This window comes from Callithrix jacchus, chromosome 9 (assembly GCF_049354715.1).
Source record: "Callithrix jacchus isolate 240 chromosome 9, calJac240_pri, whole genome shotgun sequence".
Taxonomy (NCBI): domain Eukaryota; kingdom Metazoa; phylum Chordata; class Mammalia; order Primates; family Cebidae; genus Callithrix; species Callithrix jacchus.
In genome coordinates, this window is record NC_133510.1 from 113,062,037 (window position 1) to 113,089,692 (window position 27,656).

The 27,656-nt window shown below is 38.7% G+C and overlaps 1 protein-coding gene across 10 annotated transcripts in view; it reads left to right on the top strand.

Annotated features, from left to right (window-relative positions):
• Nucleotides 1-27,656, top strand: part of IFT81 (intraflagellar transport 81) — a 103,221-nt gene that overhangs the window by 30,053 nt on the left and 45,512 nt on the right. For all 10 annotated transcript variants that reach the window (XM_009004605.5, XM_078337249.1, XM_035257559.3 and 7 more), the window contains one exon: nt 10,028-10,174. In XM_009004605.5, the coding sequence (XP_009002853.1) occupies nt 10,028-10,174 (147 nt within the window). The remainder of the gene's footprint in view (nt 1-10,027; nt 10,175-27,656) is intronic.

Consider the following 27,656-nt stretch of genomic DNA (forward strand, 5'->3'; position numbering starts at 1 on the left):
TGGCTGGGACTATAGGCATGTGCCAACACACCCAGCTAAATTTTTGTATTTTTAGTAGAGATGGGGTTTCATCATGTTGGCCAGGATGGTCTCAATCTCCTGACCTTGTGATCTGCCTGTCTTGGCCTCCCAAAGTGCTGGAATTACAGGAGTGAGCCACCATGCCTGGCCTTTTTTTTCTTTTTTTTTTTTTTAATGAGACAGGGTCTCACTCTGTCACCTAGGCTGGAGTGCAGTGGTGCAACCTTGGCTCACTGCAACCTCCGCAACCTAGGTTCAGGCGATTCTCCCATCTCAGCCTCCAGAGCAGCTGGGACTACAGGTGTATGCCACCATGCCAGGCTAATTTTTGGATTTTTTGGTAGAGATGGGGTTTCACCATATTGGCCAGGCTGGTCTCAAACTCCTGACCTAAAGTGATCCCCCCACCTCAGTCTCCCAAAGTGCTGGGATTACAGATGTGAGCCACCACATCCGGACTTCTTTCTAGTTCAGTTGTAACATTAGGTTGATTATTTAAGATCTTTCTTGTTTTGTAATGTGTTTATAGCTTTAAATTTCTCCCTTAGCACTGTTTTCACTGTGTCCCATAAGTTTTGATATGTGTGTTTTTATTTTCATTTATCTGTAAGTATTTTCTAGTTTCTTTTGTGATCTCTTCTTTATCTATTGGTTACTTAAAAATGTTTTTTGGGGGTCTTTTTGCTCTCGGAAGTCCCCTCTCCCTCACTAGCCAGAGAGCTGTTTTCCTTTCATTTTCTCTTTGTTTCACCTGTTAAACCTCTTACTCCTAAAAAAATACAATAAAAATAAATAAAAATGTATTTTTGGCTGGTGTGGTGGCTCATGCCTGTAATCCCAGCACTTTGGGAGGCTGAGGCAGGCAGATCACATGAGGCCAGGAGTTCAAGACCAGCCTGGCCAACATGGCAAAACCCCATCTCTGTTAAAAATACAAAAATTAGCCAAGCATGCCGGGCGCGGTGCTCATGCCTGTAATTCCAGGCCTTTGGGAGGCTGAGGCAGGCGGATCACCTGAGGTCAGGAGTTCGAGACCAACCTGACCAATATGGTGAAACCCTGTCTTCAAAAAAAAAAAAGGAAAAATTAGCGAAGCATTGTGGTGTATGTCTGTAATCCCAGCTTCTCAAGAGGCTGAGGTGGAAAAATCAAACCTGGTAGGCAGAGGTTGCAGTTAACCAAGATTGCACCTCTGCTTTACAGCCTGGGCAACATTGCAAGACTTACACAAAAAAAAGAAAAAATGTATTTTTAATTTCCACAAATTTGTGAATTTACCAGTTTTGTTTCTGTTAATGAGTTCTAGCTTCATCTTGTAGTTAAATAAGGTACTCTGTATGATATTATGATATCTTTTAAAATCTATTAAAACTTTTTTTTTTGGAGACAGAGTCTCACTCCATCACCCAGGCTAGAGTGCCGTGGCGAGATCTCAGCCTCTATATGTCTCAGTTCTCTATATGTCTACTAGATCTAGTTGGTTTATTTTGTTAAGTCCTGTATTTTCTAACTTATATTGTTCTATCCATTATTGAGACTGAATGTTGAAGTCTCAGATTGTTGTTACATAATTTTTTTTTCTGTGTTCAATTCTGCTTTTTTATTTTATTTTTTTTTCTTTTGTTTAAAAGGAATTAATTCAAGAATTCTGTCAGTTTTTGCCTCAGATATTTTGATGGTCTGTCATTAGGTGTGAAAATGTTTACAATTGTTAATAATCTTGCTGCATTGAATCTTTTACTAATAGATAATGTCCTTCTTTGTCTCTTGTATACTTTTAAAATTTAACATTATTTGATGTAATATTAATATAGTCACTCTGTTGTCTTTTGTTACTATTTGAATGGAATATCTTTTTCCAATCCTTTAACTTTCAATTTATTTATATCTTTGGATCTAAAATGAGTCTCTTGTAGACAGCATTACTTGATTCACATGTTTTTTATCCATTCTGCAAATCACTGTCTTTTAATTGGATATTCAATCTATTTATATTTAAAGTAATTACTTCCATCATTTTACTATTTGTTTTCTATATGCATTATAGCTTTTTTGTCCCTCATTTCCTGCTTTACTGTCTTTTGTGTTTAGTTGATTTTTTATAGTGAAATGTTTAAATTCCTTTCTCATTTCCTTTGTGTATATTCTACACCTATTTTCTTTGTGGTTACCAGGGGGATTACATTTAACATCCTAAAGTTATATCACTGTAATTTGAAGTTATACAAGTTTAGCTTCAATAACATATAAAAACTGCTCCATTACAGCTCGATCCCCATCCCTTTCAGTTGTTTATGTCACAAAATTACATCTTCACACATTGTGTGCCCCAAAACATAAACTAATAATTCTTTTAAATGCATTAATCTCTTAAATTATGTATAAAACAAATGTGGAATTATAAACTGAAATTACAATAATACTAGCCATTCAGCTATTAATAATAATTATGTTATTTTAAATGTATAGTCTCTTAAATTATGTAGAGAACAAAAAGTGGATTTACAAACCGTTGTTACACTAATGCTAGCTTTCGTAATTGCTCATGTATTTGTCCTTATTGAGCTCTTTCTTTCTTATACACTTAGTATCTTTTCATTTCACCTTGCAGGACTTATTTGAGCATTTCTTGCAAGGCAGGTCTAGTTGTTACAAACTCCCTTAGCTTTTGCCTATCTGTGAATGTAGCTTCTGTTTATCTAGGAATGTCTTAATTTCTTCCTTACTTTTTTTGGGGGAGGGGGAGATGGAGTGCAGTGGCTTGATCTCCACTGACTACAACTTTTACCTCCTGGGTTCAAGCAATTCTCCTGCCTCAACTTCCTGAGTAGCTTGGACTATAGCTGTCCACCAGCACACCCAGCTAATTTTTGTATTTTTAGTAGAGATGGGGTTTCACCATGTTGGCCAGGCTGGTCTTGAACTCCTGACCTCAAGTGATCTGCCTGCCCCAGCCTCCCAAAGTGATGGGATTACAGGTGTGAGCCACCACACCTGGCCTCTTCCTTACTTTTGAAGGATAGTTTTACCAGATATAGGATTCTTGGTTGACAGTAATTTTTTTTTTTTTTTATGAAGTCTCATTCTGTTGCCCAGACTGGAGTGCAGTGGCACGATCTCAGCTCACTGCAACCTCTGCCTCCTGGGTTCAAGCAATTCTCCTGCCTCAGCCTCCTAAGTAGCTGGGACTATAGGTGCCTGCCACCACACCTGGCTAATTTTTGTATTTTTAGTAGAGACAGGGTTTTATACCATGTTGGTCAGCATGGTCTCAATTTCCTGAGCTCAGGCAGTCTGCTCACCTCAGCCTCCCAAAGTGCTGGGATTACAGGAGTGAGCCACTACACCTAGCTGACAGTTCTTTCTTTTAGCATCTTAATATATTATCCCACTGCTTTCTGGCCTCCAAAGTTTCTGATTAGAAATTTGCTGATGATCTTATTGAGGATCTCTCATATGTGACTAGTCAGTCTTTTGATGATGTTAGAACCTTCTCTTTGCTTTTGGCTTTGACAGTTTTATTTATTTATTTATTTTTAGAGCAAGATAGAAGTTTATTTTAAAAGGCCTTTGATGCCGGCTGTGGTGGCTCACACCTATAATCTCAGCACTTTAGGAGGCCAAGGCAGGCAGATTTCGAGGTCAGGAGTTCAAGGCTAGCGTGGCCAATATGGTGAAACTGTGTCTCTATTAAAAAATATAAAAATTAGCTAGGTATGGTGGTGTGTGCCTGTAGTCCCAGCTACTCGGGAAGCTGAGACAGGAGAATTGCTTAAACCTGAGAGGAGGAGGTTGCAGTGAGCCAAGATCATACCACTGCACTACAGCCTGGGCAACAGACAGACTCCATCTCAAGATAATAATAATCATCATCATAATAAAAGGCCTTAGGACAGAAAAAAAAGGAAGCGCACTTCGAAGAGACCCAAGTGGGCACATGAAGGTTAAAGAAAGAAAGTCAAGTGCCAACAGTTTGATTTTAATGTGTCTCAGTGTGTGTCTCTTTCAGTTCATCTTTCTTGGAGTCTATTCTGATTTTTAGATGTTTTATTTCATCACATTGGCAAAGTTTTTAAGACACTGTTTCTTCACATAGTCCATCTTTCACTTTTTCTTTTCCTTTGGGACTCCCACAGTGAATATATTGGTCTACTTAATGGTATCCCACATGTCCCTTAGGCTCTGTTCACTTTTCTTCAATATTTTTCTCTATTTCTCAGAGTTGATAATTTCCATTGTCTTGTTTTCAAGTTCACAGATTCTCTTTTCTGCCTCCCCAAATCTGCTTTTAAATCCCTCTAGTGATTTTTTTTTTTTTTTGAGACAGTCTTGCTATGTAGCCCAGGCTGGAGTGCAGTGGTGCAATCTTGGCTAACTGCAACTTTGGCCTCCTGGGTCCCAGTTCAAGCAATTCTTCTGCCTCAGCCTCCCAAGTAGCTGGGATTACAGGCACGCACCACCATGCCCAGCTAATTTTTGTATTTTTAGTAGAGAGGGTTTCACCATGTTAGCCAGGTTGGTCTTGAACTGCTGACCTTGTGATCCGCCCGCCTCAGACTCCCAAAGTGCTGGGATTACAGGTGTGAGCCACTGCACCAGGCCCCTCTAGTGAATTTTTAATTTCAATATTGTACTTTTTAGCTCCAGAATTTTTTTATGCTTTCTTTTTAGGTTTTCTCTGTATTGATATTTCCATTTTGTTAGTACATTGTTTTTCATTTTGTTTTGTTTTGCTTTGTTTTGTTGAGACAGAGTCTCACTCTTGTCACTCAGGCTGGAGTGCAGTGGTGTGATCTCGATCTTGGCTCACTGCAACCTCTGCCTCCCAGGTTCAAGCGATTCTCCTGCCATAGCCTCCTGAGTAGCTGGGGCTACAGGCGTGTGCCACCATGCCCAGCTAATTTTATGTATTTTTAGTAGAGACGGGGTATCACCATGTTAGCCAGGATGGTCTCGATCTCCTGACCTCATGATCTGCCCACCTCAGCCTCCCAAAATGCTGAGATTACAGGCGTGAACCACCACACCCAGCCTACATTGTTTTCTTGATATTCTCATCTGCTGTGAGTTCTTCGAGCATCTTTAAGACAGTAGTTTTAAAATCTTTATCTAGTTGATCTGCCATCAGAGACTTTCTATTGATTCATTTTTTTCCTTCTTTTTTTTTTTTTAATTTAATTTATTTTTGAGACAGATTCTCACTCCATTGCCCAGGCTGGAGTGCAGTGGCCCGATCTCAGCTCACTCCAACCTCCGCCTCCTGGGTTCATGCAATTCTCTTGCCTCAGCCTCCTAAGTAGCTGGGATTACAGGTGTGCACCATCACACCCAGCTGATTTTTGTATTTTTAGTAGAGACAGGTTTCACCATGTTTGCCAGACTGATTTCAGAACTCCTGACCTGTAGTGATCCATCTGCCTCTGCCTCCCAAAGTACTGGGATTACAGGCATGAGCCACCATGTCTGGCATGTTTTTTAATTTTTAAAAAAAAATTATATTCTAAAAAATAGAAACAGGGTCTCATTATGCTGCTCAGGCTGGTCTCAAACTCCTGGCCTCAAGGGATCCTTCTGCACTGGCCTCCCAAAGTGTTGGGATTATAGGTGTGAGCCACTGTACCTGGCCTCATATTTTTCTTTTAGATGTATCATATTTTATCGTTTCTTTGTATGCTTTGTGATTCTTTTGGTTGAAAAGTAGACATTTGAATCTAATAATGAAGTAACTCTGGAAATTAGATTATCTCTTTTCCAAGGGGTTTACTGTTTTTTGCTGTTGTTTTTGTTTTTTTGATTGATGTAGACTGTCCCAAAGAATAGGCTAAAATGTAAAGTTAAGATAGGCTGGGCTCAGTGGCTTATGCCTATAGTCTCAACACTTTGGGAGGCCAAGACAAGTGGACGGCTTGAGCTCAGGTGTTTGAGACTAACCTGGGCAACATAGCAAGACCCTGTCAATACTAAAAATACAGAAAGGTAGCTGGGTGCCATGGTATGTGCCTGTGGTCTCAGCTACTCAGGAGGCTGAGGTGGGTAGATTGCTTGAGCCCAGGAAGTGGAGGTTGCAGTGAGCCCAGATTGCACCATTGCACTCCAGCCTGAGTGACAGAACCAAACCCTGTCTCAAACTAAAAAAAAAAACTTTTTTTTATTCTCTCTGGTCTTTTCTGAGCCAGTGCCTTTCCCTGGGCATGTGTGGTCACTTTCTAAATTTCCCCATATATGCAGTTGTTTTTTAATGTCTTAGTCTTAAATGTCTGGCCTCCAAAAGGGGAAAATGAGAGAATCAAATGGAGAAAAAAAGGATGCAGACCTATAAATCCTCTAGAAGTCACTTCAGTCAGGGTGGGAGAGACTTGCAACAATGGTGCAAGATGCAACAATGGCCTCCCTCTCTTTGTCTGCACTTTCGTGATCAGAAGCAGCACTCAGTGCATGAATCCCCAATACTGGAGGAGTAGGTCCTTTCTGTTCACCCTAGCTCCAGCAAGCTGGTTCAAGCTGCACCAGGAACATATGTTTGGGGCTGAGGGTAGGGGTGGGACCTGCTATTGTGCTAAGGGCTGAAATTGATTGAAATTAGCCTCATTTTACTGTCCAAGCTTTCCACTGGATGTGGCAAGCACTCAGTATTCCAACAATTATACTGGTAGAATTCACGTGATGAGAACCACCTTCTCAGAATCTCACCTCCTCAAACGATTTTGAAACTCTTTCTGTAAAATTTATGTGTACATATTGTATTAGTCAGGGTTCTCCTAATCAACCTGTTCCCAGATTTTGGGGTGCAAGGAAGCACTCAACTCGTTCCTCGGTGGGCTCCAGGCTCTTGGTCTCTGTCTCTCCCAAGAATGGGAGAGAGGACCATAGCAGGTGTGCTTGTAAAGAAAATACTGGACCCAAAAAGTTTTTGTAGAAAAGTGATTTATTTAGGCAGAGAGAAAAAGGAGGAGAGAGAAAGAAACAGCTAGCTCTCACGCTGAGTGAGAGAAAGACAAGCCACTCTCACACTGAGTGAAAAGGGTTCCCAGAGGGAGAAAACCAGAGAAGGAAAGCTCCTCTCACACTGAGTGAGAGAATCCAGAAAGATGGAATCCAGGAGAGGAAAGCAGTTTCCACACTGAGTGGAAGGGAATTGAGAGAGAGTTTAGGAGGGGAAGACAAGCTTCCGCAAGCTTTCTAGAAGAAAGACAGCTTTCACAAAGGGAGTGTGGAAGGGGACCCAAGTATGGAATCCAAAGGGGTATGGAAGAAGGAGACTTTTAACCTAGGAGGAATTTCCACCTTCTCCAAGCCCCCTGGCCAATGAAAAGAGTTCCTTTAAACTTCCACTGGAGCGATTGACCTTTGGTTCTTCCCGTGCACATGAAAATTAGAACAGAAACCATTAAGTCTCCTGGATTGAGAGGCATGGGAGGAGGGGCATGGCACTGGGAAGTTCTTGCCCCTAAAACTATGTATGCCCCTTTGTGGACCCAGAAAGGGAACACATTCCCTCAAACCATATATCCTATTGGTTAGTCAGAACCAGTGAAAGATGTTTCACTCTATAGAACTATTCTAGCTTAAAAAATGAGGGAGTCATTGTTCTGACTAACCAATAGGATATATGTATATATAAAAGAGACTTTATTATGGATAATTGGCTCACACAATTACAAGGCAAAGTTCTATGATAGGCCATCTGCAAGCTGGAGAAAGAGAAAAGCCAGTAGTGGCTTTTTCCAAGACCAAAAGCCTCAAAACCAGGGAAGACAACATTGCAGCCTTCAGTCTGCAGCCGAAAGGCCAAGAGCCCTAGGAGGCTGTTGATGTCTCAGAGTCCAAAGGCTGAAAAACCTGGAATCTGATGTCCAAGGACAGGACGAGAGGAAACATGCAACATGGGAAGAAAAAAAGAGAGCCAGTAGACTCAGTGAGCAAAGTTATCCCACCTTCCTCGCCCTGCCTTGTTCTAGCAGCACTGGTAGCTGATTGAACGGTGCCTACCATATTGAGAGTGGGTCTTTGTCTCCCAGTCCACTGATTCAAATGTTAGTCTCCTCTGGCAACACCCTTACAGATACACCCGGAAAAAATTCTTTACCAGCCCCCTAGGCATCCTGACAATCCAGTCAGGTTGACACTTAATATTAACCATCACACATATTTTTGCTTTTATTAATGAGGGCTTTTCTTTCCTTATGTCTTCTGACTGATTTTGTCTATGAAAGCTATTGATTTGTTTTCTGTAGTTTTTCCATTGATTCTTTTGCTCTTTTGGGCACATAATTATATAACATGCAAATTCCAATTTTTCCTTTCCAATATTTATGTTTCTAATTGCTTTCTCGTGTCTGTTAGCAAGTACTTTCAACACAGTAATTAAACTGTGGTAAAGGTAGTGGGCATTTTCTTCTTGTTCCTGACTTTAGTGGGAAATACCCTCACATTTTTCTATTAAATAAGATCCTGGTTTGGAGATGAAGTTTATTTTATCATGTTACTTATTTTATTATTGACATGTACTATCAATTCTTATACAGTCTGGTACTCTACCATTCCTTCTTCACCACTTTGGGTTTTTATTCTTTTGAGATGGCGTCTCTCTCTCACCCAGGCTAGAATGCAGTGGCACAATCTTGGCTCACTACAGCCTCCACCTCTGGTTTAAGCAATTCTCCTACCTCTGCCTCCGGAGTAGCTGGGACTACAGGCACACCCCACCATGTCTGCTGGCTAATTTTTGTATTTTTAATAGAAACTGGGTTTTACCATGTTGGCCAGGCTGATCTTGAACTCCTGACCTCAGGTGATCCACCCACCTCAGCCTCCCAGAGTGCTATAATTACAGGCATGACCCACTTTTTTTTTCTTTCTTTCTTTTTGGGGGGTGGGGGACAGGGTTTCTGTCACCCAGGCTAGAGTGCAGTGGCATGATCATGGCTCACTGCAGCCTCAACCTCCCAGGCTCAAGTGATCCTCCCACCTCACTCTGTCAAATAGCTGGGACCACACATGTGCGTCACCACACCCAGCTATTTTATTTTATTTTATTTTTTTGTAGAGTCAGGGCCTCACTATGTTGCCTAGGCTGGTCTTGAACTCCTGGGCTCAAGTGATCCTCCTACCTTGGCCTCTCAAAGTGCTGGGATTACAGACATGAGCCACTGCACCCAGCCTCCTTCATTTTTTAAGCTAGAATAGTTCTATAGAGTGAAACATTCCTTCATCATCACCTCTCTTTTCATTTTTTTTAAACAAGAAGGAAAGTAGAATTTTCTAAGGATTTGTGCTACAGATTCCATTCTCCTGTCAAATTTTCTTGAAAAATTATTGGTGTCATTTCACTTAAAACAGTTTGGCTAATGTTTTTCTTAAACTAGTACAGATATGTTTCATTTAAGGAAATCTCCCAAGAGTTACTAGAATATAAAATGCTAAGAGTAGCCATTTGCATTTTGTAAACATTTGCCTAATTCTGGTGAGTCAGATGTTTGATTTTGAACCTGCATTTTATTTATTAGAATGCCCCAAATATAATAGATGTTTTAACATTTCACTATAAAAGTGCAGATACTGAATTTAGTAAGATGACCTGTGTTAGTTTTGAGAATAAAGCATTTTTTTCTTCCAATGAAGGGAAACCTACCATGTAAAAATATAGTAGACTTGGTGTTACCTTCTATTGACTTACCTAGGATGTATTTTCATTAGCCTTTGAGTATTATTTGAGAAGACTTTAATATTTTTCTCATTAGCACATTTTTATTTATCTGCTGATATATCTTATATTTTCAGAGCTTTGTCTTCCAAAATGTTTGTAGGTTAGTATTTAATATACACTGTATGTTCATATTAAATATTATAATTAGTAATGATGAGTAGTAGGGCAGGGCGTATTGGTTAGGAGAGGCCAGGCTAACATTGAAAATATAACTTGGTAAAATCTAAAAAATAGATAATTTTACAAGATAATTGAAAGTTGATTGTATATCTTATACATTCATATTTAATGCTCAATTAGGCATCTATCATTTCCCATAAAAAAGAAGCCAAAGCTGAGGAACTTCAGGAGGCCAAGGAGAAGTTAGCCAGCCTAGAGAGAGAAGCATCAGTAAAGAGAAATCAGACTCGTGAATTCGATGGTACTGAAGTTTTAAAGGGAGATGAGGTAAGCTGAACCATCTCATGGGACAAGGGGAGGAGTATTGTTTTTATGTGAAATTATTAGTGTGTTTGACTTTCTTAGTTTGAGTGTTAATATTAGGCAGTTAATCTTATTTTATAAAAATAAGAATAGTCTTTTTGCAATAATACTGAGCTACTCTTTTTTTTTTTCTTCTTGAGATGGAGTTTCACTCTTGTTCGCCCAGGCTGGAGTGTAATGGTGTGATCTTGGCTCACTGCAACCTCCACCTCCCGGGTTCAAGTTATTCTCCTGTCTCAGCCTTCTGAGTAGCTGGGATTACAGGTGCCAGCCACCACACCCAGCTAATTTTTGTATTTTTATTAGAGACAGGATTTTACCATGTTGAGCAGGCTGGTCTCAAACTCCTGACTTGGAGTGATCCACCCACCTCGGCCTCCCAAAATGCTGAGATTACAAGTGTGAGCCACTGCACCCAGCCATACTGAGATGTGAACCACTGCACCTGGCCATCTTGATGTCGGATATGTTAGTGATTTTATGAGATATTATGTTCCAAATTTTCTCTTTTTAATTAAGTGAATTTATATTGGATTTAATTATTATAAATATTAAATTATAAAAGTGAAAAACAGTAGGAGCAAACAGATAATGCAAAAATTTATATTGGTTGATAAATGCATTTCTATAAAGGGCTAAGAAAATATCATGAAGTTATTTTGTCAGTAATACATACTTGTCTGGTGAGGCCAACATCATCATAGAGGCTTACAAGTTTAAAAATATATAATTGTGATGGCTGAATAGGAACAGCTCTGGAGTGCAGTTCCCAGCAAGAACAATGCAGGTGATCCCCAGCCAAGCAGGGTCTGGAGTAGACCTCCAGCAGACCTACTGCAGAGGGGCCTGATGGTTAGAAGGAAAACTAAAAAACAGAGAGAAATAACTTCAGCATCAACAAAAAGGATGTCCCCTCAGAGACCCCATCCGAAAGTCACCAACTACAAAGACCACAGATAGATAAATCCACAAAGATGGGAAGAAACCAGTGCAAAAAGATGAATACACTAAAAACCAGAATGCCTCTCCTCTTCCAAGGGATCACAACTCCACACCAGGAAGGGAACAAAACTGGATAGAGAATGAGTGTGATGAATTGACAGAAACAGGCTTCAGAAGGTGGGTAATAACAAACTTCTCTGAGCTAAAAAAACATATTCTAACCCAATGCAGAGAAACTAAGAACCTTGAAAAAAGGTTTGACAAAATGCTAATGAAAATAAACAGCTTAAGAGAAGAATATAAATGACTTGATGGAGCTGAAAAACACAACACAAGAACTTTGCAAAGCATACACAAGTTTCAGTAGCCAAATTGACCAAGCAGAAGAAAGGATATAAGAGATTGAAGATCAACTCAATGAAATAAAACAAGTAGGCAACATTAGAGAAAAAAGTGAAAATAAATGAACAAAGCCTCCAAGAAATATGGGATTATGTGAAAAGACCTAATTTACATTTGATAGGTGTACCTGAATGTGATGAAGAGAATGAATCCAAGCTGGAAAACACTCTTGAGAATGTTATCCAGGAGAACTTCACCAACCTAGCAAGGCAGGCCAATATTAAAGTCCAGGAAATACAGAGAACACCACAAAGATATTTCTCAAGAAGAGCAACCCCAAGGCACATAATCATCAGATTCACCAGGGTTGAAATGAAGGAAAAAATGCTAAGGGCAGCCAGAGAGAAAGGTCCTGTTACCCACAAAGGGAAGCCCATCAGACTCACAGCAGATCTCTCAGCAGAAACCCTACAAGCCAGAAGACAGTGGGGGCCAATATTCAACATCCTTAAAGAAAAGAACTTTTAACCTAGAATTTCATATCCAGCCAAACTTAAGTTTCATAAGCGAAGGAGAAATAAAATCCTTTATGAACAAGCAATTCCTGAAAGATTTTGTCACCACCAGGCCTGCCTGACAAGAGCTCCTGAAAGAAGCACTAAACATAGAAAGGAACAACCAGTACCAGCCACTCCAAAAACATACCAAATGGTAAAGAGCATCGACACAATGAAGAAACTGCATCAACTAATGGACAAAACAACTAGCTAGCATCAAAATAGCAGGATCAAATTTACACATAACAATATTAGCGTTAAATGTAAATGGGCTAAGCGCCCCAATCAAAAGACACAGACTGACAAATTGGATAAAAAGTCAAAACCCATCAGTGTGCTGTATCCAGGACACATGCAAGGACACACACAGGCTCAAAATAAAGGTATGGGGGAAGATTTACCAAGTAAATGGAGAGCAAAAAAAAGAAGGAGTTGCAATCCTAGTCTCTGATAAAATAGACTTTAAACCAACAAATATCAAAAGAGACAAAGAAGGGCATTATATAATGGTAAAAGGATCAATGCAACAAGAAGAGCTAACGATCCTAAATATATACACACCCAATACAGGAGCACCCAGATACATAAAGCAAGTTCTTAAGAACCTACAAAAAGACTTAGATTCCCACACAATAATAGTGGGAGATTTTAATACTCCACTGTCAATATTAGACAGATCAATAAGACAGAAAGTTAACAAGGATATCCAGGACTTGAACTCAGATCTGGACCAAGCAAACCTAGTAGACATTTACAGAACTCTCCACCCCAAATCCACAGAATATACATTCTTCACAGCACTACATCACACCTACTCTAAAATTGACCACATAATTGGAAGTAAATCACTCCTCAGCAAATGTAAAAGCATGGATATAACAGTCTCTCAGACCACAGTGCAATCAAATTAGAATTCAGGATTAAAAAACTAACTCAGAACAGCACAACTTCATGGAAACTGAACAAGTGGCTCTTGGATATGGACTGGATAAACAATGAAATGAAGGCAGAAATAAAGATGTTCTTCAAAACTAACGAGACCGAAGATACAACATGCCAGAGTCTCTGGGACACATTTAAAGCAGTGTCTAGAAGAAAATTTATAGCAATAAATGCCCACATAAGAAGCAAGGAAAGATCTAAAATCAATACCCTATCATAAAAATTGAAAGAGCTAGAGGTGCAAGATCAAAAAAACTCAAAAGCTAGCAGAAGACAAGAAATAACTAAGATCAGAACAGAACTGAAGGAGATAGAGGCACAAAAAAAATCCTTCAAAAAAATCAATAAATCCAGGAGCTGGTTTTCTGAAAAGATCAACAAAATAGACTCTTAGCCAGATAAATAAAAAAGAAAAGAGAGAAGAATCAAATAGATGCAATAAAAAACGATAAAGGGGCTATCACTACTGATTCCACAGAAATACAAACTACCATCAGAGATTACTACAAACAACTCTGCATATAAACCAGTCAACCTGGAAGAAATAAGTAAATTCCTGGACACTTGCATCCTCCCCAAGCCTAAACCAGGAGGAAGCTGAAACCCTGAATAGACCAATAACAAGGGCTGAAGTTGAGGCAGCAATTAATAGCCTACAAACCAAAAAAAGCCAAGGTCCAGATGGGTTCACAGCTGGATTCTACCAGACATACAAAAAAGGAGCTGGTACCACTCCTTCTGAAACTATTCCAAACAATCCAAAAAGATTGGGATTTGGGAATCCCAATGTTTTGAGAATGCTTCCCAAATCATTTTATGAAACCAACATCATCCTGATACCAAAACCTGGCAGAGACTCAATAAAAAAAGAAAACTTCAGGCCAGTATCCATGATGAACATAGATGCAAAAATCTTCAATAAAATACTGGCAAACTGATGGCAACAGCACCTCAAAAAGCTTATCCATCACTATCAAGTAGGCTTCATCCCAGGGATGCACGGCTGGTTCAACATACACAAGTCTATAAACTTAATCCACCACATAAACAGAAACAAAGACAAAAACCACATGATTATCTCAATAGATGCAGAGAAGGCCTTCAACAAAATTCAGCAGCCCTTTATGCTAAAAACTCTCAATAAACTAGGTATCGACGGAATGTATCTCAAAATAATAAAAGCTGTTTACAGCAAACCCACAGCCAATATCATACTGAATGGGCAAAAACAGGAAGCATTCCCTTTGAAATCTGGCACTAGACAAGGATGCCTTCTCTCACCACTCCTATTCAATATAGTATTGGAAGTTCTAGCCAGAGCAATCAGACAAGAAAAAATAAATAAAGGGTATTCAAATAGGAAAAGAGGAAGTCAAATTGTCTCTATTTGCAGATGACATGATTATATATTTAGAAGACCCCATCATCTCAGCCCAAAATCTCCTGAAACTGATAAGCAACTTGAGCAAAGTCTCAGGATACAAAATCAATGTGTAGAAATCACAAGCATTCCTATACACCAATAACAGACTTAAAGGGAGCCAAATCAAGAACCAACTGCCATTCACAATTGCTACAAAGAGAATAAAATACCTAGGAATACAACTAACAAAGGATGAAAAGGACCTCTTCAAGGAGAACTACAAACCACTGCTCAAGGAAATAAGAGAGGACACAAACAGATGAAAAAACATTCCATGCTCATGGTCAGGAAGAATCAATATTGTGAAAATGGCCATACTGCCCAAGGTAATTTATAGATCCCATGGTATCCCCATGAAGCTACCTATGACTCTCTTCATAGAACTGGAAAAAACCACCTTAAACTTCATATGGAACCAAAAGAGAGCCCACATAGCCAAGACAGTCCCAAGTGAAAAGAACAAAGCTGGAGGCATCACGCTACCTGATTTCAAACTATACTACGAGGCTACGGTAATCAAAACAGCATGGTACTGGTACCAAAACAGAGACATAAACCTGTGGAACAAAACAGAGGCCTCAGAAGCAATACCACACATCTACAACCATTCTGATCTTTGACAAACCTGACAAAAACAAGCAATGGGGAAAGGATTCCTTTTTTAATAAATAGTGTTGGGAAAACTGACTAGCCATGTGCAGAAAGTAGAAACTGGACCCTTTCCGGACACATTACACTAAAATTAACTCCAGATGGATTAAAGACTTAAACGTAAGACCTAATACCATAAAAACCCTAGAAGAAAACCTAGGCAAAACCATTCAGGACATAGAGTTGGGTAAGGACTTCATGATTAAAACACCAAAAGCATTGGCAAAAAAAGCCAAAACAGAAAAATGGAATCTAATTAAACTCCAGAGCTTCTATTATAGCAAAAGAAACAATCACTAAAGTGAACCAGCAACCAACAGAATGGGAAAAAATTTTTGCAATCTACCCATCTGACAAAGGGCTAATACCTAGAATCTACAAAGAACTAAAACAGATTTACCAGAAAAAAAACCCATTCAACAGTGGGTGAAGGACATGAACAGATACTTTTCAAAAGAAGACATAAATGAGTCCAACAAACGTATGAAAAAATGCTCATCATCACTGGTCATTAGAGAAATGCAAATCAAAACCACATTGAGATACTATCTCATGCCAGATATAATGGCAATTATTAAAAAATTTGGAGACAACAGATGCTGGAAAGGATGTGGAGAAATGGGAACACTTTTACACTGTTGGTGGGAGTGTAAATTAGTTCAACCATTATGGAAGACAGCATGGGGATTCCTCAAGGACCTAGAAATAGAAATTCCATTTGACCCAGCAATCCCATACGGGGTATATATCCAAAGGATTATAAATTGTTCTATTATAAAGACACATGCACATGTATGTTCATTGCAGCACTGTTTACAGTAGCAAAGACCTGGAACCAACCCAAATGCCCATCAATGATAGACTGGACAAGGAAAATGTGGCACATATACACCATGGAATACTATGCAGCCATAAAAAAATAATGAGTTCATGTCCTTTGTAGGGACATGGATGAATCTGGCAACTATCATTCTCAGCAAACTGACACAAGAACAGAAAATCAAACAGTGCATGTTCTCACTCATAGGCGGGTGTTGAACAATGAGAACACATGGACACAGGGAGGGGAGCATCACACACCGGGGTCTGTTAGTGGGGAATAGGGGAGGGACAGCAGGGAGTAGGGAAGTTAGGGAGGCATAACATGGGGAGAAATGCCAGATATAGGTGACAGGGGATGGAGGCAGCAAACCACATTGCCATGTATGTATCTATGCAACAATCCTGCATGTTCTGCATGTGTACCCCAGAACCTAAAGTGCAATTAAAATATATAGATTTAAAAAAATACAATTGTATCTCACATTGCTATGTACTTTAAATTTTAAACAATACTTTAAGAACTTTTATTTCATTTATCCTTCTGTCAGACTCATAAGATTAGTAGGATAAATAATATTTTTTATAGATGACTGAACTTAAGCACCAAAAATATATTTTCCATCCTCTTTTTATAAAATTAGCTGAAGAAAGAATGAATGAATGAAGTCAAATATTTTATCTTAGCTTGGTGCTTTTTTAGGAAAATAAAGTGATAGGTCATATTTTAATTCCTAAACGTTGCCTGTACTTTACTAATTTTTACAGGCTTTAAAATTTGTATTAGCTGCTAGATCTCAGCAAAAGCTACTATGAAAAGCTACTCTTGTCCAAATCTCATTTTTAGCTTTGAAAAGTTACTGAATCCATACTGGTACAAATTGGCAGTGAACCTTCACTGTGCCAAACAAATGAATTGCTCCCATAGTACCACTTTTCTCTGTAGTGGTTCTGCTTGTACCCTCCCAATGTGCCTTTTAGCTTGTTGGGGAAATAGTAGATTCAGGAAGTCAACACGTGATTGAAAAATTTCCTTGGCTTTTAACATCTACTTCAAATTGTTTTTAAGACATGGGAGTGTTTTAAATGATATTTGGAAGTCAACAGTATATGCTTTGTGACATCCTTGCTGTCTGGAAGGAAAAAAAGATTAATTATGCAGCAATTTCGCTTTACAAGAGACCATGCCACCTCCTAGCATTTTTATCTTAAGAAAATGCTGCCCAAATGACAGGAAATACTAATTGTTCTGGCCATATTTGGCATGAATAGTACTTATAATTCAGTGTTACATGTTCCCTCTATGCAAATATGAGGGAAAAAACCTAGTGCCAAGTTACTAGCCTTTATTTTTGAGAAATCATGGTGAATAGAAGAAGGATCTAATGACAAGAAAAAAAGCATTCTTTTTTTTAAGAGGAAAAATATATAATTTGGAAATTATAACAACTTAATTTTTGAACAATGTCTGGTCAGAAACAGAACAAATCAAGTAAGATATTTGTCAGTTACCTAAAAGAACAGAAGATATTGGGGAACAGTAAGCATAATTTTATAAAGAACAAATCTTGGTAGACCAATTTTATTTTCTACTTTGTTAAAGTGATAGGCCATATGGACAAAAGAGAAGTTTGTTATATTTAAAATTGTATAATACAGCTGGAGGTATAATTCACTGAGGTGCCTGATTTGGTATCACATGGTTTACTGAGGTTTCTGGTTTGATATCACATAATAATCTCCAGAAAATCATATCCTTTGCCCCCCATCTGTTAACACAGTTGGTGAGAAGGTATTGAGAATTAGAGGCATGGTGTTTGGAAAGAACACTGTGCCAGCCATTACATGCAAAATGAGGAAAGGGGGACTCACATTTATTGAGCTCTTTTTGTTTTTTGAGATGGAGTCTCGCTCTGTCACCCAGTCTGGATTGCAATGGCACGATCTTGGCTCACTGCAACCTCTGCCTCCCAGGTTCAAGCGATTTTCCTGTCTCAGCCTCCTGAGTAGCTGGGATTACAGGCACCCACCACTACGCCTGGCTAATTTTTATATTTTTAGTAGAGAAAGGGTTTCACCTTGTTAGTCAGGCTGGTCTAGAATGCCAGACCTCAGGTGATCAGCACACCTTGGCCTCCCAAAGTGCTGGGATTACAGGCGTGAGCCACCACGCCCGACCTATTGAGCAATTTTTATACAAAGCTCTGTGCCAGGTACTTTGCAAACAGATACATTTTTACTTCTTGCAAAAGGTGTTGTCATTTTCCTTTTACAGTTAAGTGATGCTCAAGGAGATTGCAGATTCACACAGTTAGTAAGTGGCCAAACTAGAAGCCAGGACCTCTCCAAGGTCTGTTGACCTTGAACAAATTACTTGACCTCCCTGAGGCTTCTCTATCTGTAAAATGGGGCTGATTGTTCTTTATTATCTCTAGGAAAGACACACGAAATAATAGATGCTAAAGCTTCTGAGAAACTCAAAGGCTCAGTCAACATTTAACACCTGAAATCTGAAACTAATTATTCCCATGGGTGGTATGTTACTATGCATGTGAGAGGCAGCATGGTGGAGTGATTAAGAGTGGTTCTAGAGGCTGGGCGTGGTGGTTCACACCTGTAATCCTAGCACTTTGGGAGGCTGAGGCGGGTGGATCACCTGAGGTGGGGAGTTCAACACCAGACTGACCAACGTGGAGAAACCCTGTCTCTACTAAAAATACAAAATTAGCCAGGCATGTTGGTGCATGCCTGTAATTCTAGCCACTCAGGAGGCTGAGGCAGGAGAATTGCTTGTACCCAGGAGGTGGAGGTTACAGTCAGCCGAGATCACGCCATTGCATTCCAGCCTGGGCAACAAGAGCAAAACTCCATCTTAAAAAAAATAAAAAATAAAAATAAATTTTAAAAGGATAGATCTTTTGCATTCTATTAATGCCAAGTTATTTGGTATAATCTTCCAACTTCATTTACTTTCTTAGCTATTATCTTGCCATTATTGATCATTGTATTTCAATGACTAAATTTCTTATTTCCAAATGTAGCTTTAATAGTTTCTGGATATACTATGTTCTTACTTTTCTAAAAAATAATAATGAAATGTATTTTAACATATTCTAATGTAGTTCTGTTGGCTTTAATAATGGAAAGTTTTGACAACTGTTCTCTTTGAGTTTAAAATTCCTTCATGATGTTGATTCTCCCCAAATGTTTGTTGATTTGGAGTTGTGTGTACATTTTTTTTCTATTCCTTTTAAGGAATTTTGAGTGGGAGGGACATTCTGGGGTGTGTGTTCAGTCTACCATCGAGCTCAAAATTCTTATCAGTGGTTTCTACACATTGTGAGAGGAGCACCTGGAGTCTGAAGAAGTGTCTTACTGGGCAATTGAGAACTGTCACAGGTCCCTCTCTTACTTTACCCACATCAGTTCTGCTTTATCTGAATTATAAATTGGGGTTCCAAGTAATAATTTCAAAATTGTTTAAAAATAACATTCCACCATTTAAAAAAAGACTTGAAAGTCACTGAACTGAACAATCAATCTAGAGTACCAAGCACTAAAAACCCATAATTTCTGTATATTTATTATGAGTCACTGCCCAAAAATGTGAGTGAATATGAATCTGTGTGTATGATTTTTCTGCATTTTATCACCTAAAAAGAGAAACCAGATTATAATTTTTAAGTTGATTTACTATTAGATTCTAGTTAGAATCCTCATGTGGTTGTTTCATAGGATTTTTTATGTGTTAATTATTACTCTTATTCCAAGTTATAGCTTCAAATATTGGGACAGGATTTTAATATTAAGTGATCTTATTATTCCATATTTTGGAATGTTTTGAAAGTTTTTACATAGAAATGTCTTACTTCAGCGTGAGAGGAGATAGAAAAATATAACATTATAGCATAATATAATAGTTAATAGTCATAATTGTGACTCCAGGTTGTCAGTAAAAGATAGTTGCAATCAGTATGTTTTTTTGTTTGGTTTGGTTTAGAAACAGGGTCTTGGTCTGTCGTCCAGGCTGGAATGCAGTGGAATGATCAGAGCCCACTATAGCCTCGAACTCATTAGCTCAAGTGATTCTCCCATCTGTTCTCCTAAGTAGCTAGGACTACAGCACCTGCCACCATGGCCAGCTAATTTTTAAATTTTTTTTTAGAAATGAGATCTTGAGGATAGGCATGGTTGCTCAACCTGTATGTAATTCCAGCGCTTTGGGAGGCCAAGGCAGGTGAAACACTTGAGGCCAGGAGTTTGAGACCAGCCTGGCCAAAATGGCAAAACCCCATCTCTACTAAAAATACCAAATGCTAGTCAGGGATGGTGGCACTCACCTGTAATTCCGGCTACTTGGGAGGCTGAGACAGGAGAATCTCTTGAACCTGGGAGGTGAAGATTGTAGTGAGCCGAGATCATGCCATTGCACTCCAGCCTAGGCAGCAGAGCAAGTGACACCCTCTCTCAAAACAATAACAACAAAAATAAATGGGGTCTGGTTATATTACCCAGGCTGGTCTTCAACTTCTGGCCTCAAGCAACCCTCCTGCCGTGGCCTCCTAAAGTTCTCTTTCTCTCTTTTTAAGACAGTCTTACTCTGTTGCCCAGGCTGGAATGCAGTGGTACAATCTCGGCTCACTGCAACTTCCACCTTCCAGGTTTAAGCAATTCTTAAACCTCCCAAGTAGCTGGGACTAAAAGCACATGCCACCAAGCGAGGCTAAGTTTTTTATTTTTGGTAAAGATGGGGTTTTGCTGTCTTGGCCAGGCTGGCCTTGATCTCCTGACCTCAGGTGATCCTCCATAGTGCTGGGATTACAGGCATAGGGCACAGCGCCCAGCCAGCAGGGAATAGCTCTTATTTACCATAATTTACTTAGTGCCAGGTATTTGGTAAAGTACAGAAAATGAATGAAAGTTTGTTATCTAATTTAGTTCTATTTTTTTCATCAGAAAAGTGGTAATATTAAAAATGTCCTGGCACTTCTTAGTAGGCCTCAGTTAATAAGAAGAACTAATTATATGCAGCTCTTCATCCTAACCATAGCTACTATTTCATTGTATAAATATAGTTATTTTAAAAATACCTGATGAGAAACTTAAATTTGCCATTTAATCTGGTAGCCTCCTGCTACCTCTTTTAGTATAATTTTTTGCTGTTTGATAGGCAGCAATCTAAACTTGAAGACTTTCTCTCTTACCAGAAGGACAAAGAATAGAACATGTGCCTTTTGTAGTAGTGCCAGTAGCTACTGATTTTACCATCTTAGTCACCTGATTTCTCTGAATCTCTGCTTTCATAATTTGAAAAAGCAAACAAAAAATCAGTCCCAATGATACACAGTACTAGTACCCTTCCCAGAGCAGTTATTCAGGTGAATGCCTGCCTTTGGGATCTGAATTTTTTTATAGCAACAAATGAACCTCTGGTTAAGATTCCACTGGCACTTCCTGCAATGAAAGATCACCCCTGGTTTATGGTGTACGATAGTCCATTGTGTTTCTCCCTGACCATTACAAGAAGCTCAGCTGTTTTGCAGTATAGCTACGTTTAAAATATGCTTGGTCAAATAATATTTATAAGCAGCTTTAGAAAGGGCCAGCCAATTTATTCTACAGCTACCAACAGAAATCCTAGAGCTAAATTGGAAAGATTATGAAATCTTCTTTAAATACTTCAAAGAGAAGCACAGTGAAGATAGGGGAATCCTGGCAAGATGTGCTGCAGCTGTCAGGTCCTGAAAAATTAGAAATCAAATTTTGACACTTGTAATTGAATCATCCACCCTTCTAAGTGAGCCCAGGCAAACCTGTGATATTTTTAGAACCTTTCAAATCATATTGTACTCTTTAGAGTTCATAGCAGGACCTGAGGCCCCTAAAATTTCCCAGGAGATAGAACAAAACAGAATTAAATAAATTTGGCTCAATTCACTGTAATAGAAATGTGGTGTATTATGCATGCAGTCTAGGTAATGCCATACTTTTAACCCCAAATTTTAAAACTTCTCATGGATTTTTTTTTCTGGAGAATTAATGCTTGGACAGCAGTTGAAGCACTCATTAGAGATAGTAACAGCTGTGTTGTGGTGATTTGATTTATAATAGAAGCACAGAAACCTTGGATGGTATGATTAACTGTGTTCCACAGATGGATATTCCTATGTTACAAATTTCATGTAATACAGATTTTTACCCACATATATCATATTGATTATTACAGACTTTCTTAAAAGAATGAGCAGTAAACTAGCCACTACCATGTGTAGATAATTACATTGCTTATGCTTGACTTGGTGAGATTTTCTAATTTACAGTTGGAAATGTTCCACTAACAGGTTAGAAAAGGTTAGAATATTATTTATGTATATTTATATGGCACTAGTTATGATGGGTAATTTAAAAAGACTATCCATTTAGCAGGTAACAAAGGCTGCTTTGAAACATTTTCTCTTGCCTTAAAACAAAAAGCAACTCTGAGACCAGACTTCAGGGATTCCAGATAATTTATTGGAGCATGACACAATGGCCTTTTCAGGTTTTCTTCATCTGAAGTTCTGTCTAGAGCATAAAACACAACAAATGAGCAGAGAGACTATGGCCTTTGTGCATATTCATGCCACTCCTAAGCAGTTGGTGCTGTCTCATCTCATGCCTAACTCCCTTGAGCCTATTCTTGTAGTTTTCTATGCTTATAAATCATTTGATGAAATAACTGACAAAGATGTAATCAGGAAATGGGGAAATAGCATGGATGTTGGACTAGCAGGATTTGAGAACAAAAGTGTTCATGCTAATTATTTTTTCTAACTTACTGAACTTTGGTAAGTAGTATTAATTTATCTATAGGTTTCCTAGTGCTTTTTTTACTTTAAAAAATGGCTCTGGCCAGGTGCAGTGGCTTACCCCTGTAATCCCAGCACTTTTGGGAGGCTGAGGCGGGAGGATCACCTAAGGTCAGGCGTTCTAGACCAGCCCAGCCAACATGGTGAAACCCCATCTCCACTAAAAATACAAAAATTCACCAGGCATGATGGTGCTCCTGTAATCCCAACTACTAGGGAGGCTGAGGCCACAGAATTGCTTGAGTCTGGGAGACAGAGGTTGCAGTGAGCCGAGATTGTGCCATTGCACTCCAGCCTGGATGATGAGAGTAAGACTTCATTTCAAAAAAAAAAAGGCTCTATGGTTCTTAAACAATATAAAGTACTTATTATAAGATAGTCTTGTCAAGTCTTCACAGCTAATTACTTTGAACATTTTCATGCCAGACATTGAGGGAGAAAATTCGCAGCAGGAGCAGCAATTCTTTTTTCACATAAATATCTAGAATGATGCCTAGAATCCAATCATTCTTTTGAGTTCCTGATAACCTTGAAAAGCATTTACAAATGGTTATATTCTTAGAGAAATAAACTGCCTATCCATTACAAAAGCTAGCACAGATTCTGATCATTACTCTTAAAGGTTGTAAAACATATAAATAGACAAAAGGAAAAAGAACATCTGTCGATTTCCACTTTGATCACAAGGGAGCCGAGTCTTTAAAATTGGTCCTGAAGCCAGAAGCTAGCACTATAAAGCATTAGTCCATTACAAAAACCAAATGCACACAGAGATAAAGCTTAGAGTTTCACACAATTGAGTACTGTCTCAGCACCTGCTAGCATAAACTGTAAAGTATTAATCTTATTTGATCTCAGCATGTAAAATGATGGCTGCTCTTTCGTAGAAGACTAATTTAGATTACAAATGTATATAGGTACAAATGATTAGTACTAGCTGCTATAATGGACTTTTCTGCCCGGTGGCAAGCTTTGTAGTTCACTTTACTGACAAATTGGTTTGAGTTACCTGTTACGATACACTATGGGAAGCTTTTTCTTAGTGTTCTAAGGATTTGTTGTTTACCTCCTATGTCTTTAAAAAATTATTTTTTTCCTTTATAGCTAAAGATGACTGGCTGGGAGTTCTTTATAATGTCTTGCCCAGCTACTGCAAAGGCTGAGTAGATTAACATCTTAGCACACCCACAATATTTGTTGCACATGTGTGTACCAGAGCATACCCCATTTAGGAAGCTGTGCTCTGGAGCATTGCTACTCAAAGTGTGGTCTGAAGACTAGTTTCAGTCCACAAACTGTTAGTTTCTTCTAATCTGCAGCCATATAAATTGAGAGGAAACATTTAGAAACCCTTATAGTCACTGACAAACCTCAGTATTTTCATTATTTTACAGAAGTATCCAATGTACAAATGTTTAGAAATTTTTTAAAAATCTGGTCCTTTATCCTTAATAGATAGTTTGAGAAACACTGCTACTCATAGAAGTGGAGTTGGTGAGCCATAGAGTATGTACAATGTCTACTTCAGTAGACATGTCAAGTTGTTTTCCAGACTGTTGCTCTAAATTATATATCTCCCTCCTATTTCCTCCTCATTATCACCAACACTTGGTATTGAAGGACTTTTTATTTTTGTCAATTGGGTAAGTATGAAAATAGTATCTCATTTTTGTTTTAATTTTTATTACTACCTTGATGTCTCACTAAGGTTGAGCATCTTTTAATTTTTTTGTTTGTTTGTTTTGAGATGGAGTTTCACTTTTGTTGCCCAGGCTGGAGTGCAATGGCACAATCTTGGCTCACTGCAACCTCTGCCTCCCAGGTTGAAGCAGTTCTCCTGCCTCAGCCTCCCAAGTAGATGGGATTACAGGTGCCCACCACCATGCCCAGCTAATTTTTTAAAATTTGTTCTTAGTAGAGATGGGATTTCACCATGGTAGCCAGGCTAGCCTCGAACTTCTGACCTCAGGTGATCCACCTGCCTCAGCCTCCCAAAGTGCTGGGATTACAGGCAGGAGCCACTGTGCCAGGATAGATACAGGCTGGATCCTTTGTTGGTTTAATATGTTGCAATATGTCCTCCCAACTTGTGACTTATAGTTGTAATCTCTTAATACATATTTTGATGAACAAAAGTTCTTAATTTTAGTCCAGTTTGTCAATCGTCTATTTTTCAGGTTGTGCATTTTTTGTGTGTGTTTTAAGAAATTTTGTAGCTGAGTGCAGTGGCATATGCCTATAGTCCCAGATACTCAGGAGGCTGAGGCAGGAGAATTATTATATAAGACCAGTAGTTTGAGTCGAGTCTGGGCAACATGATACCCTGTCTCTAAAAGAAAAAGGAAAAAAGAAGACATTGTTTCCTATCTTAAGATCATAATTATACTTTCCCATATTCTAAAAAATATTTAATTTTTGTATTTCACATTTGAAAGTCTGTAGTCACTTGGAATTGATTTTTACATTATGAAGTAAGGAGTCCATCAGCTGAAAAGTCCATTTTTTTCCCTTAAATCTGTAGGGATAACTATCAAAAACCAAGTTTTCTAGATGTGTGGCTTGTGCTTGCTCTCTTGTTCCTTTGGTTAGTTTGTTTATCTATGTGGCTGTACTTTACTCTCATAAAATCTATAGCTTTATAGGAAATAGTGATATCTGCTTAGTGCCATTCACCCTGTCCCCACCTTGTACTTCTTTAGGGAGTACCTTGGCTATTCTTGTCTTTCGCACTGAGTATAAATCTTGGAATCAGTTTATCAAGTTCCGCTCAAAAACCTGTTGGAATTTTTTTTATCAGAATTGCATTGAATTTGAATGTCAAATTATGTCAAATGTGGTCAATTTGAGAAGAATTGGCATGTGTATGTCATTGAATTCTCCAATCCATGAATATGATAGCTCTTCATTTGTCAGGTCTTTCAGGAAAGTTATGACTTTCTCTGTTTTATACAACTTTTGTTGGCTTTATTCTCAGGCTTACTCAGTAAAAAATTATATTTTATTTTCAGGCTTACTCAGTAAAAAATTATATTTTTTACTGCTGTTTGGCTGGACACAGTGGCTCACGCCTGTAATCCTGGGAATTACAGGCACTAATTCACTTTGGGAAGCTGAAGTGGGTGGATCACCTGAGGTTGGGAGTTCGAGTCCAACCTAGCCAACATGGTGAAACTCTGTCTTTACTAAAAATATAAAAATTACCTGGGTGTGGTAGTGCACAACCGTAATCTCAGCTACTTGGGAGGCTGAGGCAGGAGAATTGCTTTAGCTCATGGGGGTGGAGATGGTAGTGAACTGAGATTGCACCACTGTACTCCAGCCTGGGCAAGAGGGTGAGACTCTGTCTCAAAAAAAACACAAACAGATAAAAACACTGCTGTTTGCATATAGAAATGTGATTGATTTTTGCTGTTGACTTTGTAATTAATAAACTTGCTAAATTCTCATATTATAATAATTTACCTTTAAATTAAAAATTTTTTTCCATAAAGATGATAGTATTAAACATAAATAATGAGAATTTTATTTCTTTCCAAGCCTTATACCTTTTATTTACTTTCCTTGGCTAGTTCTTCAGTACAAAAATGGATAGACATGTGTACGTGTGTGTGTGTGTGTATATTTGCATTTACAATGGATCTGTAACTATTTCTGTATCTATCTGTGTACATTATTATACAACTGTGGGTTCTAACTAATACCCTACACCTCAGGGTTCTTTCTAGCTTTCCCCTTTGCTTGTTTTCAGATATCTTCTCTGGCATTGAGAAATTTGGCTCCCTTTTTCTATACTGCATTTATTTATTCACTCAATTAACTTGCTTGCTCGCTCAATTTAAACAATCAATCAACTACTCTGGCTTCTTTATCTACACAACAATTCTGTGTCCCTGTCCCACCAACCACATTTTCATCCTCTGTGTCTATGTTCTCCATGGCTCCTCACTCACCCCTCTGTGTCCTCAGCTGCCAGGCCTGCTAGCCCATGTCTCTGTGTGGTTCCTCAGCCACTGACCCCATCATTCCATATCTTCAGCCATTCAGCCTGTTGATCTGTACCTCCGTTAAATTCCCTACTATTCTGTATCCCCAGTAACCAGCCTCCTGGTCCATACTTCTAATACGGCTTCCCAAGCCCCCTCACTTCCCAGCATCCACGACCTCTGGACCCTGTAACCCGCCATGCCTCTGTGCAGCTCCCCAGCCACACCTCCATGCGCCTCTGTCTACTGCCCACCTCTCCAGACACCATTTTGACCCCTGTGAACCAGGAATGGAAGGGAAGAGGAGGTCAGTTTTTATTCTTATTCTCATCTGAGTGTACAGCAGAGTTTACCAGAGGCTTCACAAGTGATGAGGTCATTGCTCTGCCAGCTTAATGGAATGAGTACTTGTGTTTTATAAGTCTGAAGATTCAGCTTCAATATGTTCATCAGTTTTGGTTTTTGTATGATATTGAATATTCAGAAATAACCTAAAATCCAAATGATAATTAGAAGAAACTATCAATGGAAGAAAAAACATTGATAACATGTTTTCTTTTTTCTAATTAATTCTGGAATAGTAGAGCCCTTAGAATGCTTTAATGGCCACCTATTGCTTAATTATATGGAATGTGATTAATCTGACCCAGACTACTCTTTCCTTATGTATTATATATAAAGAATGTCAAATAATAACCAATCAGCATAGAGCACGCTCAGTAATTTGTAGGTTTGTTCTTTCATCAAAAACATTTATAGCTTTCAGCTTTTAAAAATAGTTGAGCACAGCAAGATAGAGAAGGGGAAAGTTGGCCTCTATATTACAGAGGATAACAGATGAACAGGGTTGATTTCATTTTGGGCACTTTGCCCAGGACACTTTTAATAGCATATATAGTCACTCTAGGTATTCTGAATCTGTGGTTATTTCAGGCTTAC